Source organism: Callospermophilus lateralis, chromosome 13 (genome assembly GCF_048772815.1).
Source record: "Callospermophilus lateralis isolate mCalLat2 chromosome 13, mCalLat2.hap1, whole genome shotgun sequence".
In the NCBI taxonomy this organism is placed as follows: domain Eukaryota; kingdom Metazoa; phylum Chordata; class Mammalia; order Rodentia; family Sciuridae; genus Callospermophilus; species Callospermophilus lateralis.
This window is the reverse complement of record NC_135317.1, coordinates 53011625-53034135: the sequence shown is the minus strand read 5'-3', so window position 1 is coordinate 53034135 and position 22511 is coordinate 53011625. Positions and strand designations below refer to the sequence as shown.

Sequence of the window (22511 nt, the reverse complement as noted above, 5' to 3'; positions counted from 1 at the left end):
GTTGCAGAAGACACCTCTTGCCAGGCATTGGAGATTGCAAGGTGTTCTGTGGCTTCATCTCCATAATCCCAGGTGCAGGGAATCGAGAGCTGGGCCAGTGGCAGGGTGGGCTTGCCTGCCTCAGTGGCTGGGTGCCTCACCACATGTCATGCAACCTCCCCATCAAACAGCTCCTCCTGGTCACAGCTGAAGGTTGTGAAGAGGGAACACTTAGGATTTGGGGAGTGGAGATGTGAAATCTCAGGAATGCTACTTACATAAAAGTGTATGCACCCATATGGAATTGCTCTTATCTTTGGGTTCTGTTTATAAGGTGAAGTGCACACAAAATGTAAGAAATGCTCAGATTAGGACCGGAGGCTTCTTGCACCTTCCACCCCTAGAATCTCTGAGGCTCTGGGACTCTCAGAGCCACTCTGGCAACTTCTTCCTGACCTTTCCTTTAGGGGTCAGAAATTGATATCATAAAATATTGAAGAATCTCTTAGTGAGGTTGGCAGGAAGAGAAGGATGTATTCCATATGTCCACTATGACCATGTGTTTGATGCTGTCCATTAGGTAAGCATGGCTAAGCATGTATCCGATGCCATCAGTCTCAACATTGAGCCAACCTTTCACTGGGAGTCCACCCTTCACCATATCAGAGGTCTCTATCCATAGATGGCCAGCTCCATGGCTCTGGGCCTGAGGTGAGGCAGAACATCCCCACAAAAGGGCATGGTGAAGGACATGGCAACAAAGAGCCAGAGAGAGCTCCTGTTGTAAAACATCTTAAAATAGTCTATGTTTATAAACTGTGCCAACATTAAGTTGTACATACACACAAAAAAAAATTTTTTTGAAGATCTCAAAAATAATCATCCCCCAAATAAACTTTAGATAATTGATAAAATATCTAAATATAAATTTTAAGTTATAATATAAATATGGATTATATCTAATTTTCTCATGGACCACAAACAGGTCCTTGGTTAGATTTAATCATGTAATTTATTATAGTTTAGGGCCAGATAATTCTATTAATTATATATACATATACATATATATGTATAAAATGAAATCCCAAGATAGGAATAATGGCTGGCTGAGATTTTGTGTTGTAGATATATTTTTAGAGCCCTTAAAATCATGCACTTGCTTTCCAGGACAAAGACTAGTTAGTTCAAGATGTACTTTTATTGATCTAGCTGCTAGATGAGTGGTATTTCTTGTTGTTTATTGTTCAGTTCATTCACACATCAGTCATATATACTAAGTTATATTTAGTGAGAGGACAGAAGTTGAATAAAACTCAGTGCCGCTGTCAAAAAAAAATCATATTCTTCGTTAGAACTTCTAGTGTGTATTATTAATTATATTTTAACAGCTTTATTGAGATATAATTCATTCATCACAAAATACACCCTTTGAAAGTAGACAATTCAATGGGTTTTAGTATAGTCACAAAGTTCTGCAATCATCTCCACCATTATAACTTCAGAACATTTTCTTCACCACAAAGAAAAGCCTCATAATCATGAGCAGCCACTCTCCATTTTTCTCTTCCCCCAACCACTGGCAACCACTAATCTACTTTCTTTTTATGATCTTGTTTTTCCTGAACATTTCTTCTTAATGGAGTGATACAATATGCAGTCTTTTGTGACTGGTTTCTTTCAGTTAATATAATGCTATCAAGGTTCATCCATGTTGTGGAGTAGATCATTACTTCTTTCATTTCTTTTTATGCTCAAATAATAGTCCATTGTATGGACATTCCACATTGTGTCCATGCATCTATCAGCTGATGGACATTTGGGTGTTTCTGTCTTCTGGCTATAGTGAAGAGTGCCACTATGAACCTTCATGTACAAGTTTTTATTTGAATACCCATTTTCAATTCTTTTGGGTTTATATTTAGGAAGGGAATTTCTGTGTACTATGATACTTATGTTGAACATTTTGAGAAACTGCCAGTTTTCCAAGCTGGTTATACCACTGTAAAATCACACCAGCAATATATGAATATTTCAATTTCTCCATATCCTTATTACTTTTATGTCTTATTTTAGCCCTCTTAATGGGTGTGAAATTGAATCTCATTGTGGTATTGATTTGCATCTTTTGGGGGTCAGCTATTTGTAAAATATCTTGTTTAGAGGAATGCTTATCAAATACTTTCTTTTTTCAAATTAAGGGTTTTTTTTGTTTGTTTGTTTGTTTTTAATAGAATTGCAAGGGTTCTTTCTACATTCTGGATACAAGGCCCTTATCACATACATGATTTACAAATATTTTCTCTCATTCTGTGGGTTGTCTTTTTATGTTTGGTTATATTTTAATGGAAATATTCTAAAAATAGAGTATAGACTTAAAAACCAGGATACTATGATTAAATAATAAAAAAAAATCTGCTAAATTCTTTAAAAGGCAAGTATTGAGTTACTATACAAAATAAATTACATGCATAATTAACCTAGAAACAAAATATATCACTAGTTCTTGATTGATAAGAGATTATCACAGAACTGAAATATAGAATAGGATTTATATTTTCCCTCTTCTACTTTACCGTGGAATAAAGGGAGACCCCGAGTCAGACTCAGAAAATTCATTCAGGAGTGCTAAGAGGGAAACTTAACAGCCTTCTCTCTAGTTACAGTTGGAACGTTAATTTCCTATACCAGAGCAGTAGATCATTCTTTTATGTTGTTATTTATTCATTTATACCCCGAGCAAACATTTTAAAGACAGTAGTATGTTCAGGCACTATCTATAAAGGTAGAGGACCCTGGAACATGCCTAGAACACACAGGGAAGTACCGCCAGCCCCCAGGTGCAAGGGGTCTGTTGTGAATAATCATTCCTCCCCTTCATAAACACATGGAGCACTTTCCAAGTTCTGGACATTGTGTTAAGCAGTGGGAGCATGGGAAACATTGAGGCAAGTAAATTCTGATGAACATATGTTTAAATGTGTTTGGAAATACCTAGAATAAAGAAACTCTAACTAGAAGTGGAGGTTGGGGGTTGGACAGACCTCGAACATTTATTAATTTATGAAATACTTGCACACTTATTCCACAGATATTTACTGAGCATGTAATAAGTGTATGGGAAAAGGTGCAAGAGATAGAGCATTGAGCAGCTCACGAGCTAGTGTACAAACACAAAGACAAATGAATGCAGTGCCAGGCAACCTGTGCCAGAGTGAAGCTCCACAAAGCAGGGTCATATCTTCATCACAGTTATATGTCATGTGCCCAGACCAGAGCCTGGAACACAGCAGGCAGTTAAGAAGATCTGTTGGTTGAATGAAAACAAGCATAGAAGAGGGGTACAGCAGGTGAACCAGTGGGAAAGTTGTGTTATTGTTATTAACTCCACTAAAAAACATAAATTCAAGGTGTAAGAGACAGGCCTAGCGCATAAGTGCTGGAATCTGGGTCTGCCCTGTATCACCAAATCTTTTACTTTTTTCTATATAGATTAATGACACTACATCCAAACTTGTAAGATAATAGCAAACATAGAGAGACCACCAACAACTCTGCCTAAATTTGTTTCTTTCCAAAAACAAAATCCAGTTTCCGATCATGTGATACAATTCAAGAAGTTCTTAACTGAAAAAGAGAGGGTGCTTGGACACATTTCAGAGTTAGCCCAGGAGCCTGTCCAGAGATGAGATCCTCAGCTTCTTCATAACAACCTGAAGCATGTTTAAAGCAAACCCAAAGGGCTGAGAGAATTAAATAATTTGCATATTTAATTTTAGTGGATATATATAGGAGAATAAATAAAAGACAATCCTTGAAATCAGTCTAGAAACAGTCCAGCTGAGGAGGGGAAGCAAATGCAAGTAATTATAATATAAATTTGAATATGATAAATAAGAAGTGAATTCCAGAGGTGGCTGGTGGTGATGGTTGCAATAGCAACGTGAATGCACAGGGTGCCCTTGACTTTAGAAATGGCCAAGATGGTAAAAAAAGAGAAAGAAATATATAGGATGGGAACGTAGAGATGGGGAGAAGCAACCACTGGTTGAGGATCTAAAAGAAAATTTCAGTGAAGGTAATATTTGAGCTGAATTTGAACTGAGCCAATAGGACATGGGTAGCCAAAACTAAGGAAGGAGTCAGCTGGAGGGACCAGCTGAGCAAATGCCCAGAGGCAGATAAGATGAGGACACGGGCATAAGCTGATGATTAATTCAGTTTTGGGGACAGAGACTACACAGTAGCCAGCAAATAAGGGAGACAGAGCAACAGCTATGGACACATCCCTCCCTATGAGTTTAGACTGGATTCCCCAAGACCAGAAGTCAGTTTATCCAGAGAGTGACATGTGTTTGTTGAACATCATGGAGGCAAGGCAATATACTAGGAGGTATCACAAACCCCCTGCAAACAGTATGAGTGCCTGAATGAAGGAAGTGACCATCAGGAAGAAGAGGGAGGGACTGACTGACACCAGAAACACTGCAGAAGCAGTACCCATCTGTCCTGTAACAGATGGACTCTCTATATATCTCTGTAGGACTAGCATTGTTATGTTTTGGTTGTTTGTGACTTTGTTGTTGTTAAACCTTGGAAGCTCAGCCTCATTCCAAAAGAAAAATAATTTAAATAATCGAAAGCACATCCTGCCTATCACCTGCCAAGAGGACTTTCTGAATAGGGATGCCTGGGGTTAGGGGGTGACCTTCAACCTGCTCCTTTCTTACCCCCATACTTCATCTCAAGTGGGCATCCATTCCAGTCACTTCATTTCATGAGCCCGTGAGCTGGGACGGGGATTCTGACCAATGCAGTGTAAAGAACTGAACCAGAAGTGACCTAGGACTCTGCCCAACACTGCTATTTATTCCAGGCAATTTCAGAAACATTTATTCAGCCTTTTGGTACTAACCAATTCTTGCAATATTTGTGCACCGAGGCTTGTCAAAGAAAAGAACTAAGAGGAACACTATTTTCAATCCCCACCAGTGGAAAAATAATGGGGGAAAAAAAACTACATTTCCCCCACCCTTGCCATCGCAACATCATATTTTTATAAGATGGAAACTTCAGGCAACATGAGAAAAATACCTGAAGCATAATTTGCCTCTTTTCTCATTTTGCTGAAGTCTGGCAGAATATCCTTTCTCTCTGACTCTCCTGATGGATTTGGGCATCTTAATAACTCACTCACATTTTTCCTGTAGGATTATTGATGGTCCCTTCTCAGCAATCAACATCCCTGCCTCTTCCTGATTCAATGAAAGATTTGGGGGAAAATAAATAAATAAACAGCAAGATCTTTAGATTTTTGTGTCTTGAATATTTTCATGGCTACTTCACCTTTCAAATGAAATGACTTCTGGAATAAATTGCTTGTTATATGTATATGTAAGTTTATATGGTAACACTTGAGGATATTAACAACTTATCAGTGATGGAGAGGTATTCCAGAATCACACAAGATTGGACCTGGAGTGTGCCTCCAAAATGTGTAGATGTCTGTATTTAAAAGTGAAAATTTTCTACTAAACTAGACAATAAAGGACAGGCGGGAGACCCATCCCATCTCTCCTTTTTCTCTCTGTGTCTCAACTTTCATAAGGCTGAGAATATTTTTGTCTAATCTGATCAAGAAGCAGAAAATAGCCAGGTATGGTGGTGCATACCTGTAATCCCAGTGACTAGGGAGGCTGAGTTAGGAGGATTGCAAGTTTATTTTGAGACCCTATTTCAAAAAATAATAATAATAAGATAAAAAGATCTGGAAATGCAGCTCAGTGATAGAGCACCCCAGGTTTAAATCCCCAGTACCAAAAAGGAAAAATCAGGGGTTGGAGGAGATGGGGAGAAACAGCAGTAGCAGAAGAAGAAGCAGAAAGTAGGTTTGCAAAAATTTAATTTAAAGCTACGCCCATTAAAGCAAATAAAGAAATCCTCAGATGCCAACAATTAATGCTCTGAAATTTGGGGGTTTTGTCTTCACAGAATTCTCCCAAACTTTTTTGCCCTAAAAACAGAAGTTTTGACATAGATGCCATCTACAGCGTGATAGATGATGCCAAACAGTATGTCTACATTGCTGTCATGGACTACCTGCCTATCTCCAGCACAAGCACCAAAAGGTCAGTGAGTATCCACCTTCTAGTTATAACCCAGTTTTTCAAAGTCAGCCTTAAATGAGGGATCACAGGACAAACCAGCCTGCACATGGAAACACTATCATGTTGCATTAGGAAGAGCACACTGTTCAGATATGCCTGGTGTGCATTTGCAGTTCACCCACAGATACATCTCCTCCCCAAATATTAGAGATCAGGGTCTTTACTGAGCACTGTAAAGCATGCCTCTAATCCCAGTTACTTGGGAGACTGAGACAAGGGGATTTCAAGTTCAAGGTCAGTAACATAAAGAGGCCCAAGCAACTTAGCGAGACCCTGTCTCAAAAATAAAATAAAAAGGGCTGGTGATGAGGCACAATGGCTAAGCACCTCTGGGTTCGATACCCAGTACCAAAAAAAAAAAAAAAAATGGGGAAGGGTACTAGGTTCTGGCCATGCATAATAGCTCAATAGTTCACATTATTGGCATGAAAGCAATTTCAGAAAGTTTAGGTAGTCCTCACTTTGAAAATTAAAATACAAAGTAATAAAATAAAACAAAGACTAGGAGTTCAGCTCAGTGGTAGAGCATTTACGTAACATGCATGAGACATTTTATTTGATACTCAGCACTGCAAAAACAAATTTAAAAAATAGACTATTATTTGGAAAAATATATTTTAACATTATTCATGAGGATGTACCAAAGGATGTGCTGAATATAACTGAGTAGTCTTGCCAGATTTTCCTTAAAGGAGATATTTCTTTCTTATATGCAGAGCAATCTTCATTAAATGCTTAATGTTCATGTATCCTCTCAATGTAAAGGAGAAGGAAATTAAAAATATATATGTTCCCAGTCAATGCATCTCTCTGGGAAAGAAACAGAACATCTTTAAAATGTAGTATTTTAAAAATTAATTCATCATTCTTTCAGCATGGAAATACTTGAAATAAATTCAGGGACAGAAATTATTTTTTTTCTTTACAAAAACCTTTGCAGGTATATATGCATGGCCATGCCCAGGTACTCCCATTCTTCCATTTTTGCTTTCTTACTGTAAATGCACAGATTCAGGTGCTTGCCAGTGTTCTGAATAATTAGTTTAACCCAGGAAATCTTTTCAAAATGCACTTTTGGGGAGTGAAACCAAAGACATTTTTAATTTGGAAAATTATAATTTCAAAATAGCCATTTACTGAGGTTAAATGATTACGTATGCCCTATATTGCTTGAATATTTTTCATATTGCCAACCCCACATATGCATAATATGTAACTTCTTTATGCAAATTACCACAGAATTGCAGTCTTCCAGAAAATGATCACTCCTGATGACAGTCAGTGAAGAAGCATTTTAATCTGCAAGACGCACATGATTAAGACACTTTTACTTGAAAATATTGTGCGTCCTTTGAACATTCATGGATTCCCCCTTGCACACATGCGCTTTCACATATTTTTTTATCCCTCCTTTTCATAAAAAAATTTTCTTTCTGTTGTTTATTTGATTTTAGTTCAGTTCTGGATGTCAGTTTCATTTTGGAAGGATATTGAAATGAATAGGTTTTGCATAATTTTCCTGTTATGAAAAAGGAGAATAAGGCAAATTAATGGATTTCTGTTTTAGGATAGGAAGATGCATGATCAGATTGACAAAACCTTTGTTCCATGAAGACCCATAAACAAAACTGTAATCCTTCATGGTCAAGGGAAAAAGAATTATGAAGTACTTAAATGAAAAGAAATTAAAAGAATGTTAAAGAACTGAAGCCTACCTGAAATTTTGCATTTTGGTTATTAATCTGTCATTTCAGATGTTATTCAGAGAATACTTCTTTTATTATATTTTTAAAATTTCAAAACAAAAGGTGTTTTAACTTTCTAAACAAAAGGTCATTGAAGAAAAATAAGTAGTTCATATATCCAGGTTATAATGAAAGAATGATATTTTTTAAAAGGTCAGATTGGTTACTCATGTTTATATAGTACTGGAAAAGTTTTTCAGGAGTCAATTAAACTTCACTGAACTAGTAAATACTATCAGATTTTATTGTGTTTATGAAATTAATCAATATCTTAAAGATTTTTTTAGTCTACACACTGCCAATATCCAAATGAAAAAGAAAAAAGTTCATACACTCCCAAATTAGAAATGATTGACAGCCTGTGAAAAAAAACAAACACCATAGTTTAGTGTTAGTTTTAGAATTTCTAATTTTCAAGGTAGTAGGAAGTAAATGGAACAATGATGTGTGACTAAGAAAATACTGTAGTTAAAAAAATCAGAAGCCCTGGAGCTGGGGTTGTGGCTCAGCAGTAGAGCACTTGCCCCTCAGTTGTGAGGCACTGGGTTCAATCCTTAGCACCACATAAAAATAAATAAATAAACAAAATCAAAGTATTGTGTTCATCTGCAACTTAAAACAATATATAAAATTAAAAAAAAAAAATCAGAAGCCCAGCTCCACCTCGTCCTGCTATAGCAATCAAGCTGTCTTCCTTCAGTCAATTCATGTAATTATTTAGGTCTCAGTTTGGGGTTGTTCATGATTTATTTCTTCAGTTACTTGGAATGCATCTTTCAGAAGGAAACTGGTCAATGTGTGAAAGACTAATAAAAATGTAGCCTGATTAGTCTTTGAGTTCAATAGTCTTCTCTTCCCACAGTTTCACTTTCTATAGCTTCAGTTACCTGCAGGTTGAAAATATGAAAGGGAAAGTTCCAGAAATAAGCAATTCAGAAATTTTAAATAGCTTGTATTATAGTATCTTGCTATCATTGTTCTTTTGTTAATTAATATTGTTAATATTTTATTTTACTTAATTTATATATTTTCCGCAGGAATTATATGTAGAGGGAAAAAAAAAAAAACACAGTATATATAAAGTTCAGTACAACCTGTGGTTTCAGGCATTGACTAGGGTCTCGAAATGGTTCACTCATGGATAAGAAGGAACTATTGTATTAATATCTTTCATTTATTAATATCTGTCTTTTAACAAATATTTATATAGCTCTGTGTACTTATGGTTAAAGCATGAACAGCATATGGTCACAGAAATTCCATCTGATAGGGGCAGATAGACATAGATTATCTTATTAGAATGCAGTGGTACAGATGGAGCAATAGGTGTGTGTGAAAATATTAGAGCCACTCCATGAAAGAACATCTATGGTGCAGTTCCTGGGTTAAAGGAAGCTTACAGGAGGACCTGCTATCTGAGGTGCATTTCAAATTATTCATGAACATTTGTGAAAAGTATAAGAAATGGAATTTTCCAAATGAAAGGGACACCTTGAGCCAAGTTTCAGATGGAGGAAAGAAGCCTAGAAAATTCAGTGCTAGATCACAGAGCCCAAGGCAAGGTGGTGAGAGATCAAACTGATGAGGAGGGAGGCAGGGACCAGGAACTAGGGGGCCCCAGCTATTGGTAAGTCTTGTGAGTTTGGAGAGCCTCTTCTGTGTTTTAATCCAAGGAAAAACATGACCAGATGTGCTTTTAGATGGGTCATTTTGGAGGTCATGGAGGAGGTACTTGACAGGGATAAGACTGGAGGCAGAGAAACCAACTTGAAGCACAAGACTGAGGTGATTTTTCCCAGTAGGACTCAGTTTTGTGGGTATAGAAATAGACAAAAAGAAAATTACAGCACTTACCTGTGATTTAGGTTTTTGTCATAAGTGAGAGAAAATTGGAAGGGCAAGTGCTATGCAGATGATCAGACCTGGCATGAGAACTGGGCAGGCAAGAGACACAGGCAAGAGCTGAAGGACAGGAGTCATCAGAGGGATCCTAGGGCTGCAGCCCACACAAGGTCAAAGAGCAGGTTTTATGCAATTGAAAGAGCAGGGGACTTGAAGGGCAGGAGGCTGGATACAAAGAGAAGAAGTGTGAAGAAGCAGTGATCATGACATAGACAAGCTAAGGTTCTGAATAATTTATCTTGAGCCCAAACAGTGGATTGGCCCAGAATTAGGACAAGATTTAAATGAGTAAACAAAGCCCTACAAATGCAGAGGAGATAAAGTATGCAAGTCATGGTCCTTAAGATAGGGAAGTTGTTTGGTTTTCACGGGAGAATTAAGTGACAATTCTGGAAGTGACATTGGCAGGAACCGGGGAGGTAGAGCAGGAAGCTGTCCTCACAGTTGAAACCAAGTGGCTGGGGGCGGGGGGGATACATGGCAGGTCTTTAAGAGAAGCTGTGGCCTTTGAGAAGAATCAGGGAATCCTTAACCCTAAAGGCAGAGGGCTAAGGATTCAAGGAAGAGGTTGAGGCTGTAAAGAAACTGATTGTCTGATGGAAGAATCCAAATGTACAGCCCAGAGGTGGGAGGTAGAGGAGTCCTGGGAGGCTTGGCCCGGAGAGGTGATGCCAAGGACACCCTGGAAATAAGAGTGTGAAAAACCTCAGACAATCAGAGCAGAAATTCATGTGGAGACAGTTACCCAAGAAGAGAGGTCAGAGGGGCATTTGGGGATAGAGTAGCTGCTCAAGCCTCTTCACTGAAATTGTGTTGAAAAATTGATTCTTGGTGCACATATGTGCGGTAGGTACGATGATGGAAATCTGCAGTGGTGGTCATTCTGTCTGCACCCTAGGCCCATGGAGTCCAGGTGCTGGTGGTGAGAGATATTCTTTTAGGCAGGAGCTGGTCCCAGTCAAGCTTCATTTCTTTGTGCCTAACCCAAAAGACTTGATTTTTTTTTTCAACCTATCCTACAAGGCTTTTTGTTTACTACAGAATAATGATCAGAGAGTAATTGAAGTGTTTTCTATAGCACAGTCAATTTTCTTCCCCAAACTAATTTGTTTTCTTTATTTTTATCTATATGCATATTACTTATACAGGACTTACTGGCCAGACCTGGATGGAAAAATAAGAGAAGCATTAGTTTTACGAAGTGTTAAAGTTCGACTTCTTATAAGCTTCTGGAAGGAAACTGATCCCCTCACATTTAACTTTATTTCATCTCTTAAAGCTATTTGCACAGAAATCGCCAACTGCAGTTTGAAAGTTGTAAGTATTATATTGACTGTGCTATTAAATAGGTTGTATTCCCTTTGCATGTCTGTGAAAGCTGTGAGCATATACATGCACATAGGCTTCCAGTAAGAACAGGAGAGTAAAGACTACTTCAGAGGGTAGGAAGTTATTTTTCAAAACAATCACACACAAAACATGGACAGTGGACCCAAATTTCCTCTGCCTAGCCTTCTTCAAACACACTTTTGTTGCAACCTCTCCATTTTGTTTGAACTGCTTCATTCACCTACTGTGCTTACCTGCACAACTGTGACCACTAGAAATTGGTACATACTCTAACAAAGACTCCCCAGTCCCAGCGTTTCCCCAGCCTGAGCTTCCACACTTGTTTCCTGGTCATCTGGACCACATGCTATTCCATTTCTGAAAACCTTGAAGAAAGCAAGTTTGGAAATTGGTGATACTCTAAATGTGCTAACTCTCCATCTCATCTTTGACTTTCTCCATCCTCCACACAGGACCTTTGTGCATATTATTGCCCTCACCCACAACACTCTTCTTCTCCATGTTTCACCTGACAAATGGCCACTAACCCTTTGGGTCTCAGCTTTGTCCAGCCCTCAGTGTAATCATTCAATACACGTGTGCTGAGCCCAAGCTCTGTAGCAGGCCCTCTTCTAGGTAGTTGGGCTGTGTTCCTCTTGGTATAGAGGAACTCAGGATGACAAGGGATTTGCAATATCACTTTGACATGTAGCTTCTGACCCTCACTACCTCAATCAAGAGATGTATGAGGCTGGAAGACCATGCAGAAGACTTTACGGGTCAGGTCTAGAGGTGGTCTGCATTCCACCGCCCAGACACCACACACATGGGGACAAGGGAGGCTTGTGAGTGTGTACAGAAGGATAGCTTTGTTCCCAAGAGAACAGAACAGACCTGTGAATCACCATGGCCTGAAGTTCTGGGTACCCACTATCGATTACACTTTTCCCACATGGAGAACCCTCATCCCTCTGTGAGGAAGAAATGCAAAGTTTCATCCAGTCACTGCACAAATCTCTGTTCAACTAGATTTTGTAAACTGAGGCAGCCATACCTATGTCTCTGGGTTCACAAATCAGGGTAACTATTGCAAATTGAAACAAGTCTGTGGTTACTACCATGGAAGTTTCCCAAGTCAGATTTGCAAATAAAAGAAATAACCAAGAACTGGATCAGACAGCACCAGTGTAGTTTGGAATCAGATATCACATATCTGATAAGTTGCTATATAGTCCCCAGAAACCTGGCAGAGACACTGGAGGATAGAGTTTAAAACCTTTCCGCGGACAAGGGGATGCTTAGGATTATTTCAGCCCAGGAACAGCATCTTCCAGGTAATTGAAGTAGCATAAAGGTCCGGGGGTAATCAATCAAGACTAGGAACAGGTGTCTAGTTCACCATCATATTCCCAGTGCTCAGCATGATGCCTGGCACAGTATTCCAATATGTGTGGAATGAGTGAAAGTATGAATGAATAAAGTCAAAGAATGGAGCTAGTAAAGGCAGAGGGATAAGAAAGTTTCTCTAAGATAGTGAGAGAGAGGGAGCCGAGTCCAGAGCAATGCCCAAATCCAAGGTGTGGTTAGCCATTTTCTGTGGACTCCGATGCCCAGGGAATCATTGTGGTAGAAGAGCATTATTGCCACACTAAAAAGGTCTAGCAGGAGCAGAAAGGAGGGCATCTGGGCCTTGGGCACACTCTGAGGTATATTTTGCTTTCATGTCCTGCAACTTCCCTGTGCCCATGTCAGAGGTCCCACCTGCCAGCTACTTCCTGACCCCATATCACACCTGCTAAGGCCCCTGCAGTTGAAATCTCCCAGGAGTGTGAAATGCTCTCATTGAAGACTTGCAAGAAATTCCAAGGAAAGTAGAATGCCTCCATCATCATAACCTCTGCAGTACTTCATCAATTTTTATCTTTTTGAACACAGATGGTCATATTTCTTGAATAGGCCAAACATTAAAAGCTCACCGTTGGCCATTTTATTAAATAGAGGTCATGTGTTTCTATTTCAAGACAAGCCAAGGTGAGAAGGAAGCTTAAGGCCCCAATATCTAGAAAATAGATAGCTGATGAGCTCTTCCAAGGAAAAGTAGGCGTTGGGCTCTTGCAATCAGCATAAGACACAGGGCTTGGGAACTGGACAGGAAACTCTGTCCTTGGAGGAATGGGCACCTCACACCCCTGATGTGGATTTGTACCCACAAGGAGATCACAGAAAGAGACTGCAACTCACGGATTGTTCCAGTTAGCTGAGTATTTATTTTTTAATGAATTAACTAATCAGTTTTGAAATGACTTTGCTGTCTCTTACAATATATGATGGTATCTAATAATGTCAGTGAATTTCTGACTGATTTCTGCTGTCATGTTAGTCTCTCAGATAAATCTGTCTCTCCTCTTCTGGGCCATCATCCACTTTCTAGAGAAAATGGGTTCTTGCTAAAGCCTCAAGCTGTGACTCCATCCTTGACTTAACTTAGGATAAGTATTTTACTCCTTTTCAAGTTGATTGATTTGAATTCAATCAATTCTTGATTCTACAATAGTATCTTTCTCAGAAGGAAACAGTCTGTGCGTGGACATATTGATAGAATGTCCAGGCGAACTGACTGCTGGTTGTTACCCACAATACTAACATGACTTTGTGAGTATATAACTGTGACCTGGGAGCATTCTCAAGTTATTAAGTCAGTTTGATGACTCCACAAACCAGCAAATTTTGTGGAAGACAGGAACTAGGAAAATAAGGTGAACTAGGCATTCTCCGTGCCCTGGCAGAATGTTCCTCTGTGTTGTGAAATAGGCATTATTTGGATGGTAGATTTTGGTGTGTGCACCATGGATCTCAAGGGTTTTGCAAAAAAAAAAAAAAAAAAACAGGCTGGAAGGGACCTTAATGATCACCAAGGTCACCTCTTTCCCAATCTGGGGCATAGGCAAGGAAGACCCACTCTCATTATTTCCCCAAGCCAAATTTAAACGCTTACTGTTTTGAAACTATACTATGTCTTCTTTTTTAAGTATCATGTCATTTTTCTCTCTGTCTCTTCTTTCATTTCCAATACACATGATCTCACACCTGTAAGACATCCTAGAAAAAAATCCATGGTGAGACTGGGTATGTAGCTAAGTGGCAGAGCACTTGCCTAGCATGCACGAAGCCCTGGGTTCAATCACCAGCAACATACACACACACACAGACACACACACACACAGACACACACACACACACACGCACACACACACAAAGAATTCCTTGCCATTATGAAAATGTTTGTTTTCTAATGTACAGACCTGAGACTTTCACTGTTGATGGGTGTGAGCTCAACCACCAGAGTCCCAGGAGCTCAATCACAGTCAAAACTTTATCCACACTTGTATATCTAAAAAGAACAAATTCAGCAGAATACAACAGACACTAGTATGGAAGTATGTATAAACGTGTATGTATAACCAATGTGATACTGCAATCTATACACATGGTAAAAATAAGAATTCATAACCCACTTGAATCAAATGTATGAAATATGATATGTCAAGATCATTGTAATGTTTTGAGCAACCAATAAAAAAAAAGAAAAAGAAACAAATCACTTTATCCAACATGTGGCAAATTCAACAGACCCAGGAGTGCCTACTTTGATCTTTCCTGCTCTGAGCCCACATTCTCCTTGTTCCTCCATCTTTGGCCTTGGTTGAAGTGCAAACCTGCTTTTTGGGTCATGGTGAAGTTGAAAGTCAAGACTCATTGTTTGCAATTATGGTTTGCATGGCTTGAATCACCCACTGAATGAGCTTGTAGACTTAGGTGTGTAGATGGAAAATATTTGTTCCTGTGGAAAACTCTCTTGTGACCTTTGTGAATCCCCAGGCTAATCAACTAGTCCTTGACATAATGCATGCAAAGTGTAAGAATACTCATTCAGTTCTTTGGCATGCTTGACAGAAAGGTCCCTGAGGCACGCTTCAAATGCCAGTGCACCCTGGTGAATAAGACAAAGAGAATTAAACAACCTTCTGGCCCTCACCCTGTTGAAAGAATGAATTTTGTAGCTTAAAAGTGTTAATTATAGACCAAGTGGAGCATGCTAATTTTCTCTCTTGTTGCCTATATAAATTCGAGAATAAAAATAGCTTCCTCTATACAAAGTAAGAGGGTATGGTTTTAATAACCCAATATGAGGTCTATTGTTGACATTTGGATAATTCGCTCCTTTGCCTGTTTGAACAGACCAAAAACATTCTCTATTCACCTGATTTTTTTTTTCTCCTTACAGAAATTTTTTGATCTGGAAAGAGAGAATGCTTGTGCAACAAAAGAACAAAAGAATCACACCTTTCCTAAATTAAATCGTAACAAGTACATGGTGACAGATGGAGCAGCTTATATTGGTAGGTGTCAGGGCTGGGAAGCTCCTCAGAGATTGCCCAGGAAGTGCTGGTTCAGCTGGACCTCAGTGATGGTCCATGGTGAAAGAGCAGCACCTTGGAGCCATGGCTGATGACTAGTGGGCCCTGGTGGTCAGGAAATAGGAGGGTAAGGGAGAAGAGCTCCTCACCCCAAATGTCTCCTCTGAGACCTGATTCTTGTACTAGGGTATCGTGGAAGATGTCTTTACATCTTGCTTTGCAGAAATTCTCTGGTCCACTTGCCTCATTTTATAGACAAGAAGGCAAATGGCTCACAAAGACCGTGGCTGACACCAAAACAAGCACCACAGCACCACAAGCCAGTCAACCGTGGGTTATGGGGAGGCAAGCACTGTAATTGTTCAGTGCCAGAACTTATACTATCTGAGTCACAATCCCATCCCTGCCATTTTCTAAATGTCTAATTTTGGATAATTTCCTTGAACTCTCTAAATCCTAGTTTTTCTTATCTGTAAAAGGGGTTAATGGCAGTTTCTACTGAGACAGTATATACAAAATGCCTGGCACAAATATAAAATCCAATTAATATTAGCTATTAGTATTAAGGTAATAAAGTCCCAGATGCATAAACCATTTATTGGTGGAATTATTTCCTAACATATAAAGTTTATTCTAATTTTCTGTGCTGTGTATGAGCCCTACGTGGTCCCTTCACTGGAAACATCACAGGTAGAGTTGAAATTATCCCTACAGAGTAGGCACATAAATCCAAAATAGCCGTGTGGTTATTACGGCATAGACAAAGTGACAGTCTGAAAACAGAAAAGAAAAATATGTTTGTGAGCATGAAGTTCATATTAATTATTTTTTTCCAAATTCAGTGGATGAATTAAAAAAAAGTATAGTCTTAACTTTAAAAAACATTTTATATGATTTGATTCTCTTAGCAACATCATCAATAAGATGACTTTTATCTTCTACATTTATCTTCTAGAACACTTGGGCTATAAGACATGAAATGTCTTAGTTATGCAGGTGCAGGGGAAAGGGGCTAGAATCCAGACCACACAGCCCCTGGCCATGTAGAGGTTTACTAACCCCTGGATCAGTGTTAAGATGCTCTTTTACCATTTTTAATAGTTATAGCATCATTTTATTAAAATGGATTTATTAGAACATCTTATGTAACATAAGCATATTATTTTATCCCTCCTATTCCTCTTGGGATTAAAAAAATGTGATTATTTGGATTTCCTCATGTTTATCAGCTTAGGACGAATAATATGAAATCAGCTTCCTTTTAAGCAAATGACAAAAAGCAAACTCAAAATTGTTTACTAAATAACAGGAAATTTGGGGGACAACTATTTGGAAATCCAGGGATGGAATCAAATTCAGACCCAATGGGATTTAGAGACCTAAATCGGGACATTTCACTTGTGAGCTTTACTTAAAGCAAGATGTTGTGGGCACCTTCAGTAGTAATTTGTAGTAATATTCAAATGCTGTTTTGAGGGCTGGGGATGTGGCTCAAGCGGTAGCGCGCTTGCCTGGCATGCGTGCGGTCCGGGTTCGATCCTCAGCACATACAAACATCTTTGTTTGTATGTGGTGAAAACTAAAAAATAAATATTAAAATTCTCTCTCTCTCTCTCTCTCTCTCTCTCTCTCTCTCTCTCTCTCTCTCTCTCTCAAAAAAAATGCTATTTTGATAAGTTAAGTATTTTGGAATCAGACAACCCATATTTTAATTCTAGCACTGATACAAGGTGGAAGATGGTAAAAAGTCACATGATCTTCCATCTCCTTATTTGTGAAATGGTGATTATAGCATTCACCCTTTGGTTTGGCATGACCATTAAGTGAGCTAATATACGAATAGCTCCTAACATGTCTCTCTAATCTATCTAGATCCTTAATAAATATTGATTCTTTGCTCTCTCAGTATTCTTCCCTAAGGCATTTTTAAATGACTTTGTATTCTTAGGCCTTGAGGCCGTAGACTTAAGGAGCAAAATGAAAAAAAAAAAAAAAAAAAAAGGCCCACCTTCCAGGATTCCAAGAGGTGCCACATGCAAAAGGGAGTTGGTATGTCTGGGGGCTTCATAGGGCAGTGCAAGGACCAAAAGATGAAATTGTAAAGAGACAGCTAAGTACCTTCTCCCAGCAGCCTCTCCCACAGATGGCTGCAGGGATTGGACCAAGGTTATCCAAGGACACATGAGCTCAGCATCTTATTCAGCAAGTATTTCTGCAGTGAGACCTGAATTGCTACTGAGGGAATGGAAGACCAGTCTTGACATTTAAAGTCTCCGTTTCCTTTTATGGAACTAGCTCTTAACCAAAAAGGAGAACAAAACCATGAGCTTAGTTCATAACAAAATTTGTTTATAAATTTATAAACAAATTTTTGTGAGTCTTGATATGGCTTAATATTTTTTAGAGAGAATACTTCTTGTTTGTCATACCATAGAGAGCTCATGGAACCTGGAGACCTGTGTGCATCACTGATTAGTCATGGGACATTGGGCAAATTTATTCCCTCCTTTGAGCCTCCCTCTCCTCCTTTGTAAAGTCAGTGTAAATCTTACCAATCATGAAATAAACATAAATATCAAGTACAGTGCTTTATTCATAGTAGGCACTCAATAAATGATAGTCCCTCCATCCTTAGACACCCTTCATTCCTGGCCTCATTCCTAGTCTCTCCCCTTAATGTTCCAATGCCCTAACTATCCACAAGTTATCTCTGTCCACAAGATGTCATCCTCTCTTTGGGGTCTGGCTCTCTTATCCCAAGTAAATTTCAATGCATCTCTCATTATTCAATGGAATGCTCCTTTCTTGACCCATGTAGCCAGAGTTAGAAACTCCTTCTGTCCTGTGCTGGTGGCATTGTGTGCGTTCTTCTCTCCTAGTATTACATACTCTTTGTATTATAACTATTGTGTTTCCCTCCTGGACTCCTTGAAGGCAGGGATGCCACCTTTATATTAGTAGCTCCTAATATGGGACCTGTTAGACTAATGTCACCTAAGGGCACTCAATAAATATTCATTGAATGAAGAACAAAGAAGAGTAAAGGGGGGAAACGTGGTGCTGTGCCCTCTTGAGGAGAAACCTTTGTTCTGCTGGAAACCTCTCTGCATTTGATACCAAAGAAGAGACTCACTTGGGCATTATGAGTTGTCCAGTCCTCTAATCTGCTTCCACCTTGCAAATAAATGGCATAGAGATTATTACCCTTTCTTGGAGTAGAGTCCAGCCTTACCGGCTCCCTCAAAATTCATATGGCTGAATTCCTAACCTCCAGTATACCAGAATGTCACCATAGTTAGGGATAAAGTCTTTACAGAGATAATCAAGTTAAAATTTAGATCATTCAGGTGAGCACTGTTGTCCTTATAAAAAGGAGAAATTTGGAAACCAAAACAAATAGAGGGAAGACAATCAGAAGAGGTATAAGGAGAAAAGGGCTAGCTACAAGCCAAGGAGAGAGGTCTGGAGTGGGTCCTTCCCTCAGCCCATGGAAGGAACCAATTTTGCTGGCACATTGATTATGTCTCCAGAAGTGTGAGAAAAGAGATTTGTTGTTCCAACCACCGAGTGTATGGTACACTGTGAATCCAGCCCTAGAAAATGAATGCACTGGTTAACACCACAGTCATACATGGGAGCTTGTTCTCAAAACAACTGTCCGAATTCCTAGGCCAAAGTGGCCAATACAGGAAATTATGTACATCCCAATAGAGGAGCATTTGTGTACTCAGGAACCAGTACTTCCCCAGCATCAGCTTTTTCTTTGATGCAAAAGTTTTTCAGCATTATACTTGTACATATGGATTAGAGGGTGTCTCTTTGAGAAGGTAGTAATTGTTCACAGGATTTTTAAGTGTATTCCTATATATTTCAAATGTTGCCATATTTAGTGTGTCTTGTGAATGTCAATAAGAAATAACATTTACAAAAAGGAACAGCAGATTCCTTGTTTTGAGTTTCAACTTGAGCGAAGCTGAAGGAAATGCCAAGATAATATGCAAATATTAATATGCCATATGTAAGGCTTCTTGGATTTTTTTTTTGAAGCTGTCAACACAATTCAGGTTTCCTGTCATTATTCCTGGGTGTTTATGTTATAATTTTTTAAAATAGAATCGGCTCTGTATTTCATTATATTGGGACTATTCCCCCAGTGGATTCTAACTCCTCACCATTATTTCTTTGTTGGTTTGCAGGAAATTTTGACTGGGTAGGGAATGATTTTACCCAGAATGCTGGCACAGGCCTTGTTATCAACCAGGCAGATGTGCGGAACAACAGAAGCATCATTAAGCAACTTAAAGATGTGTTTGAAAGGGACTGGTATTCACCTTACGCCAAAACCTTACAGCCAACCAAACAGCCGAACTGTTCAAGCCTCTTCAAGCTCTCACACCCCTCCAACAAAACTGCCACACACAATACCAGCGGGAAGGAGCCCTTGAGCGCATAGCAGAGTGAACAACAACAGTTCCGTACTTCATATTTATATATAAAGGACTCGAGGAGAGAAAGACAATTTAATATGTCTTTTTTTTTTTTTAGGGGAAAAAATAAGCACACTTATAAAAAAAAATGTTCTCTGAACGACGTGTACTCTCTAGCTAACAGTATCTTAGCACCATGTATACAAAAATCAAGACTTTTGTATTTGTTATTTCTGACAGAGAATGTCCTTCTGGCTTAGAAGTTAGTTTTTATGTTTGCCTATGGATTTTAAGACTTGGATTCCTGTTTCCTGTTCCTGTCTGGGTTTTAGAGCTTTTTCTGCTAACCCACCTGGTTGGTTCTTAGCATGAGGTGAGCTCTTTGCTTTCACACCATTCTGAGCACTTCTGATCTGGAGAGGAAGGTGAAGATTTCACCTAGGAGAAAAGACTGATCAAACCACGTATTTATTCTTGAAAACCGTCTCCCAGCCCAATCCAGTCACCTGAGCATGAAGAGATTCCATCTCATGCCAGCCTTCAACAGCCCTAAAAAAAATACCTTTTTTTGTCTGCTTGCTCATTGTCTTCTAATACCATAGGTTTTATTTAGTATCATTTTCTTTCTCTTCTCACAAAATGTTCTTATAACATAGTGTTCCTCTATTCACCTCAATATTAATTCCAAGTATGATAACATCTTTTGAAAATGTATGATTCCCTTAGAATGCATACAAAATGGAAATAGCAGTCTTTAATTTTCACCTTTCAACTGCATTCTTTTCCCCTACCGAATTGCTTATTTTAAAACCACAGCCAGCAATATGTATCCTTTCTCTTAAGCTCAGAAAAAAAAAAAGATATAGCCACCTGCTAATATTCAGTAAGCTATTAAGTCTGCATTTTGAGAACAAAGTAGTTTTTCAACATTTTTGTTTAGTTTATGGTATTATAAATGAAAGGTCTCTCTGCGTCAGTGGATTTTAATTTCTTTAGAATCATTATGCTGTTAAGAGTATGCCAGCAAACGTTTATAGAGCTATTTAATATACCTTCTGCTATTTAATATACCAAATGCTTTTCAGAGAAATGCAATTTAAATACTGTGCGTAACATATTTTACTAAGAAACAGAAATATTGGATTATTGTTCTATAATGTCATTGTGTGTTGGTGTTTTATATCTATACAATATATAACCATGTATTAATGGAGACTGTTGCTACACAAGAGAGAGGGATGGTCTCTTCAGAGCCCAGAGAGGGTAGCCAGGATGCCCGCGCCCAGTGTGGCTCCTGACTCCATGACTCAGAACAGAGTCCTTCACCCCCTGGCCTCTGGTTTTCTATTGCTAATGTAGAGACAGTGATACTCACCTACCTCGCAAGAATGTGGTCATGGTAGGAGATATTTATAACTTGTTTTGAAATCAAAAGAACATATATAAATGCTAAGCATTATAACATATAATCTTTTTCTTGAAATAATCTTTGTGGTATCCTGGTAGAATCAGTAACAGGTCCTCCCCGAGAACCCAGAAGGGAAAAGAAATCCACTGCTTCCAGTCACGAATGCAGATGGCAAGAATGCAGCAGCACAAAAGCCCTGGTGGAGATCTGGATTGTTAACATCTTGAGGGACCATTTTTCTCTGGTCACCTTGGCATAAATAATATCAACACAAAACCAGATGTTAGCTAGGGATTGTTATTTAGGACCAGCAAATAATATGTGTGTTTTCAGAGCAAGGACAAGCAATTTCATTTATTCTTTCTCATTTCTAGAGACTTGGTTGTAAATATGCCGAAAGACTGAAGGAGGAACCAATGGATCTCTTCTAGTGGGTCCACTTAATGTAGAATGGCTGCTTTCCTTTCTTAATGTTCCAAGTACTGCTTCACTGGATATTTTACCAGTCAAGAGAAGTAGATGGGAGCTGTGTTTTTAAGGGTAACGTGTTCTTATGACTAATTGGGGTATTCTAAATGGAATTATTCATCAATAATGGCCAACCTATAAGACTGTAAAAATATTTGCCATATCTCCAATCCTTGAGTTGGGAGTTATCCTCCCAGTCATCCAAATAAAGGTGGCTTTGGTGATCATTTTTTAAAAAGAAAGAAAGCAGAGAGTAAAGGTGGAGTGAAACAAATCTACCAAGTGTATCCTTGGACAAACAGAAGCAACCTGGTTGAGTTTGAAAAGGAAATCCAAATGGAAAAATATAGCTGCTTCCTTGCTGGTTCCCAAGGGGTCTCCTGGGAGGTACTTCTCCACAGTCACTGGACAAGGGTAGGCTTAGTGTCATGGGGCCCCCCTCACTGCCATTGTCTTTTGTGTGCATGTGGCAGGAAAAGAGAATGTCATCTTTTACAAAATAACCATCATTGCCATTTCCTCTGAACCCCATCAGCATGGCAGTGCTGGGCGCTGTATCCCAGCATCCCCTGCCCTGTGCCACCAGCAGCAGAGCTCTTCTTGACACAGCCACCCACCTCATCAGCGTGGTCAGGGCAGCAGCAGCACAGGCAAGAACACTGACTCCAGGA

General features: G+C 39.0%; 1 protein-coding gene across 1 annotated transcript in view; it reads left to right on the top strand.

Annotated features, from left to right (window-relative positions):
- Pld5 (phospholipase D family member 5) overlaps positions 1-19990 on the top strand; it is a 389728-nt gene extending 369738 nt beyond the window's left edge. The window contains exons 7-10 of the mRNA XM_076872901.1: positions 5968-6104; positions 10939-11107; positions 15405-15519; positions 19734-19990. Coding sequence (XP_076729016.1) covers positions 5968-6104; positions 10939-11107; positions 15405-15519; positions 19734-19990 — 678 coding nt within the window. The remainder of the gene's footprint in view (positions 1-5967; positions 6105-10938; positions 11108-15404; positions 15520-19733) is intronic.
- Positions 19991-22511: the final 2521 nt, after the last annotated feature.